The sequence below is a fragment of the Calidris pugnax genome, unplaced genomic scaffold (assembly GCF_001431845.1).
Source record: "Calidris pugnax isolate Ruff unplaced genomic scaffold, ASM143184v1 scaffold310, whole genome shotgun sequence".
In the NCBI taxonomy this organism is placed as follows: Eukaryota; Metazoa; Chordata; class Aves; order Charadriiformes; family Scolopacidae; genus Calidris; species Calidris pugnax.
The window spans coordinates 327,785-333,376 of record NW_015091031.1 but is presented as its reverse complement, the minus strand read 5'-3'; the positions used below and the strand labels follow the sequence as shown (position 1 = coordinate 333,376).

The following is a 5,592-nucleotide window of genomic DNA, read 5'->3' as shown; positions in this document are numbered from 1 at the left end:
TGGTGAGAAGGAAGACACGCCCCACCTCATGACTTGCCCGGATGTGGCACAAAAGTGCTGCTTGTTGAATAATTCTGTCACGTGCAAAGCCTGTCCCGCCCCTCGCGGACCAGCATAAAAGCCGGCCCAGCGCCTCTCTCCCTCACACACTTCTCCTCACGCCTTCTCCTCCACCCTCAACAAGGTGAGCCTCAACCCCCTGACCCTCCGTCTCCTCACCCACAACGCCCCTCTCCTCCACCACCCGCCGCCCCCTCCCCTTCCTCAACACCCTCTCTTCCAGGGACCCTCCACACCACACACATGGCCTGCTACGACCTCTGCCGCCCCTGCGGACCCACCCCGCTGGCCAACAGCTGCAACGAGCCCTGTGTCAGGCAGTGTGAGGCCTCCCGCGTCGTCATCCAGCCTTCCACCGTGGTGGCCACCCTGCCAGGACCCATCCTCACCTCCCACCCCCAGAGCACCTTCGTCGGATCCTCCGCATCGGCTGCCGTGGGCAACGAACTCAGCGCCCAGGGAGTGCCCGTCTCCTCCGGTGGCTTTGGCTACGGCTTCGGCTACGGCTTGGGAGGCCTGGGTGGATGCTATGGCGGAAGAGGCTGCAACATCTGCTAAGGGTACTGGCCACCAACCCTGACACCCTGGAAGCCATGCATGGATGGAAGTTTCTAGTTTTCGAGAGTTTCTCCTCTCAAGACACCAGGCAATGAAGCAGGGAATGGTCCTGTCCGAGATGCATGTAAACAGATACCTTGGATCTCCTCCTCTTATCCCACTTTCTTATTTTCATCACCCCTTCTCTTACATCTACTTGTCTCTGGTACAAAAACCTTCTCACAAGTCATGGCTCACCGGGGACCTCTAGTGGGCTACTCCCACGTACGGGCAGGAAGACCTCGGTGCTCTGTGAAGATCTGCTGCATGCAAGGGACCACAGATGATGGTTGTCCCCCCTTCCCTTCAGACCAGCTCCATTCCACTTGGTGCTCCTGCCTTTGCACTCTTTTCCCCTCAATAAAGTTCTCCTGCATCCCAGCCTGAGATGCCTCCAGTTCCTTTCTTCTCCCAAGCCTTTTCCAACCTCCCCTGGCACAAAGCCGAGTGTGGGGTTGCCCAATGGTCCATTCCTCAGCCTCTCTCAAGTCTGGCAGAGCAATTCCATCATAAGACAAACATGGGCATTGTTGGAGCCAGCTGTTGATGAGTTCCCCAAGGTGCCAAGACCTCTTCTGGGAAGTTTCTAAGAAACAACTTAGATTTGCGTATTTTTTCCTTGCAGAAGATGACACAAGCGCTTCGCTTGCCCAAACAAAGGCTTGGGTTCAGTACTGCTCACCTGGACACACCTCTGATGCCACCTCCCCTTGTCACCATGCTCTTAACCAACTCTCTTCCCTAGCACCACTCCAGTCCTAACAAGAAATAGTCGCAGCGAAGCAGAAAGCAAAGATGGAATATGGAAAATATAAAGAAAAAAAAAAAAAAGGAGGAAAGAAATGAGGAAGGGAAGGAGAAAGGGAAGAAGGAAAGGAAAGGAGAAAGGGAAGGAGAAAGGGAAGAAGGAAAGGAAAGGAGAAAGGGAAGGAGAAAGGGAAGAAGGAAAGGAAGAAGAAAGGGAAGAAGGAAAGGAAGGAGAAAGGGAAGGAGAAAGGAGAGAAGGAAGGAGTAGGGAAGGAGGAAGCGAAGGGGGAAAGGAAGAAGGAAAAGAAGGGCTGAAGGAAGGAGGAGGAACAATTTGTGATTTCCTAACAGGGGTTCAGCATTGGCCTCCTCTGTGTCCCCATTCCATAACCTTGAAGGACACTGACAAAAAGAGCTCAGTTCCTTCCCCACGGGGGCCATCACTGCCCAAGGCATCTCCCCTGTGCTCTGCAGAGGCAAAGACAAGGCAAGGGCTGCAGAAAGCATCTCCTCCCTCGTCCAACCACGCTCCCACTCCACAGCTATTCATCTGCACCAGCCTTTAGGCCTCCCACCACCTTTCTCCAAGGGAGAAGAGCTTGCAACAGGCAGCGAGGGAATCCTTAGAGGAAACCCAACATGTTGTTCTGCTCACTGTGTCACACAGAAAGCTCCAGAGAGCCAGACTTGAAGCCCTCCTAAGTGGACACCACTCGTAGCCAAGACCTTCACCTCTAAAGGCAACTCCATGCACCAGGAACGACGGTGTGAAGGAAACCCCACAACCACAAGGATGCTCAGCCAGGAGAGTAAGACCAAGGGCCCCAGCACTGGGGAACAAACCTCAAAACATCCACACGAGCTGCGTTTAGGAAGACCACACACCAGCCAGCAACTCACCTGCCCCAGTGAACGTCTCCAAACAGATGAGTTGCTCCATCAGGCTGCTGTGTGTCTGTCCTGCAGGGCCCATATCCATGGATGGCAGCACTCCAGTCACACCGTCCCACCAGCCTCAGGTTGTCCTGTGATGTCATAGTGTGTGACCTGGCACGGAACTCTAGCTCCTCCTGCTTTCCTCACAGGCTCCCTGCACTTTTGCCTACAGGCACGTCAGGTCAAGCCTTTCCAGACCATGGCTTTCTCCTTCCCAAGAGCTCTTTTGCTCCTGTCACCTAAACCCATGCACTGATGACCTCACCCTCTACTTCCTCACTTACCTGCCAGCTACAGTCATCATCCCCAAAAGGACCAGCTTACAGTCCTCCTCACCTGGTTTCACAGTAGCATGGGATGGTTGAGGTTGGAAGGAACCTTTGGAGATCATCTGCTTTGACCCTTCTGCTCAAGCAGGACCACCTACAGCTCAGGACCATGTCCAGACAGCTTTGGAATATCCCCAAAGACATAGACTTCAAAGCCTCTCTGATTTGGGTGGGGAGAGCTCTGAGCAACCTGGTCTAGTGGGAGGTGTCCGTGCCCATGTCAGGGGGTTGGGACTAGGTGGCCTTTAAAAGTCTCTTCCAACCCAAACCATTCTATCATGTCACCCACAAAAGGCAAATTCTAAGCTGCAGACCCCAGAGAAGCCCCCCAGATATGTGCTGGATCCCCAGTTGTAGAAAAAGTATGTGGCTTTTCTTCTTTTGACCTTTGTTCTCCTTGTGATGGGGTCATCGACCAGGCCCACTGTTGGAGAGTTGACAGCTGAAGCTTCGTAGTGGTGATCAATAAGATAGGTCATAGTTCCATCAACATGGAGAGTGGAGGATAATAGTCTCACAAAGTCTACTGCCAAGTCTTACTGCACTGGGTCTGGCTGGCATGGAGTCAACTGTCCTGGTTGCAGCCCAGACGGTGCTGGGACACCACATTTGTGACTCCAACGGTGTTGGTATCCACCTGGACACATTCCTGTCCGACCTGCTCTAGGTGGACCTGCTTTGGCAGTGGGGTTGGACTAGATGATCTCCAGAGATCCCTTCCAATCCCGGACCTCCTGTGATTCTGTGAAAGCTGTCCCTGTGGTGGCCTTCAAGGGCATGGCCACAGCTTTATAGAATCATGGAATCGCTGAGGTTAGAAGGAACCTTTCAGATCATTGAATCCAACCATCAACCCAGCACTGACAAAAACCATCACTGAACCATATCTCTGAGCACCACGTCTACCCAGAAGTTCTCCAGATCCTTCTCCTTGTGCTTCAGGCCCCTCACCAGCTCCGTTGCCCTTCTTTGGACTTGCTCCAGCCCCTCAATGTCTGTTTTGAAGTGAGGGGCCCAAAACTGGACACAGCCTTCAAGGTGGGGCCTCACCAGAGCCGAGTACAGGGGGACCATCACTTCCCCAGTCCTACTGGCCACACCATTCCCTTGGCTGATCCCAGAGCCCCCCCTCCCAGCCCATGCGGAATATTGTGACACACAGTGTCACAAGGAGATGTGGATAAATGTGATTGGGCTGGAGCTGTTAAGGGGGTGGTTGATGCTGCTGTGGCTTTTGAAGCCTACCTTGATGGAGCACCTTTCATTGCTTCTCTTGTTTAATCATTGAGGGTTTGAGAGACATTTCAAGTCTTTATATAGCTTAAAAATGTTAAAACATAATAGTCTTCTGTTTCCACGGCAACAGAGACAGCGGGTATTCACGGGCCTGAGATGTTGGCATCTAGGATTTGTCACAAGGTTTAAAAGCCAAAGTAGTTGGCTTTGAAAGCACCACACAGAGGGAAGGGAGACCAAGGGTTGGAAGGGACAAGCGGAGGCCAAAGCCCAGTCCCAGGGCTCAGGGCTGTGAGCTCGCAGGGACCTGGTGCTCTGGCACTGATTTCCATGCCTCCTGCCCACATGGCACCTCCCACCAGACCAGGTTGCTCCAAGCCCCCTCCAACCCAACCTTGAACCCCTCCAGGGATGGGGCAGCCACAGCTTCTCTGGGCAACCTGGGCCAGGCTCTCACCACCCTCACAGCAAAGAAGTTCTTCCCCAGATCTCATCTCAATCTTCCCTCTTTCAGCTTAAAAATCTTCCCCCTCGTCCTATGGCTCCCCTTCCTCCTCAAGAGTCCCTCCCCATCTCTCCTGGAGCCCCTTGAGGGACTGGAAGGGGCTCTAAGGTCCCCCCCGGAGCCTTCTCCAGACTGAACCCCCCCAACTCTCTCAGCCCCCCCTCCCAGCAGAGGGGCTCCAGCCCTCCCAGCATCTCCGTGGCCTCCTCTGGACTTCCTTCATCTTCACCATTGTGAAGGTGGGTGCCTTTCCCATGAAACCCACTGCTGGGCACCATCCCAGATGTCCCTCTGTGGGGCTGGGAGCATAAGCAGGACTCCACACAGTCTGAACCGACCTCTCCAGGCTTCCCATCTCCATCCCATCTTACACCCCCAAGTTGGGTACGTTCATCTGCTTGAGGGTCAGAAGGTTCTACAGAGCCCCTCCAGATCCCTCTGTAGACTCCAGTAACATGAGGATCAAGAAGGTCAAGTGTTGGGTCCTGCAGTGGGGTCACACCGATGCCACGCAGCATGTATAGGTGCATGTATGTACATATATCTGCGTGTATATACGCACATATGTACATGTATCTGTATGTATGCACATATATCTGCGTGTATATACGCGCATATGTACATGTATCTGTATGTATGTACATATATCTGCGTGTTTATACGCACATATGTACATATATCTGAATGTATGCACATATATCTGTGTGTTTATACGCACATATGTACATATATCTCCATGTATGCACATATATCTGCGTGTTTATACACACATATGTACATATATCTGCATGTATGCACATATATCTGTGTGTATATACGCACATATGTACATATATCTGCATGTATGCACATATATCTGTGTGTATATACGCACATATGTACATATATCTGCATGTATGCACATATATCTGCACTTGTATGCAGGAATGTACGTATGTCATCGTGTACGTACATATATCTGCATATATTTGACTGTCAAATGTGTGAATACACGTATGTACGTGTATCTACACGTGTCTACACGTGTATGCACGCGTGCATGTACGTATGACAGCATGTGTGTACGTGTATCCCCATGTACATACATGTCTTTCCATATGACAGCACATACTTCAGCATGTCAGCAGTTATCTCCCCACGCGTGCCCACACGTATGTAGACACGCATGTAGATACGCATGTA

At 52.0% G+C, this 5,592-nt stretch overlaps 1 protein-coding gene across 1 annotated transcript; it reads left to right on the top strand.

The window, feature by feature from the left end:
* The first annotated feature begins 303 nt into the window (after positions 1–303).
* On the top strand, positions 304–1,037 carry LOC106896282 (feather beta keratin-like). The gene has a single exon (XM_014956114.1). It carries the CDS (start codon positions 304–306, stop codon positions 616–618), a length of 315 nt encoding a protein of 104 aa, XP_014811600.1. The 3' UTR covers positions 619–1,037.
* The last annotated feature ends 4,555 nt before the right edge of the window (positions 1,038–5,592 follow it).

What these genes read in the sequence shown, in the direction of transcription:
- LOC106896282 (XM_014956114.1), top strand. Translation starts at nt 304, where the DNA reads ATGGCCTGCTACGACCTCTGCCGCCCCTGCGGACCCACCCCGCTGGCC.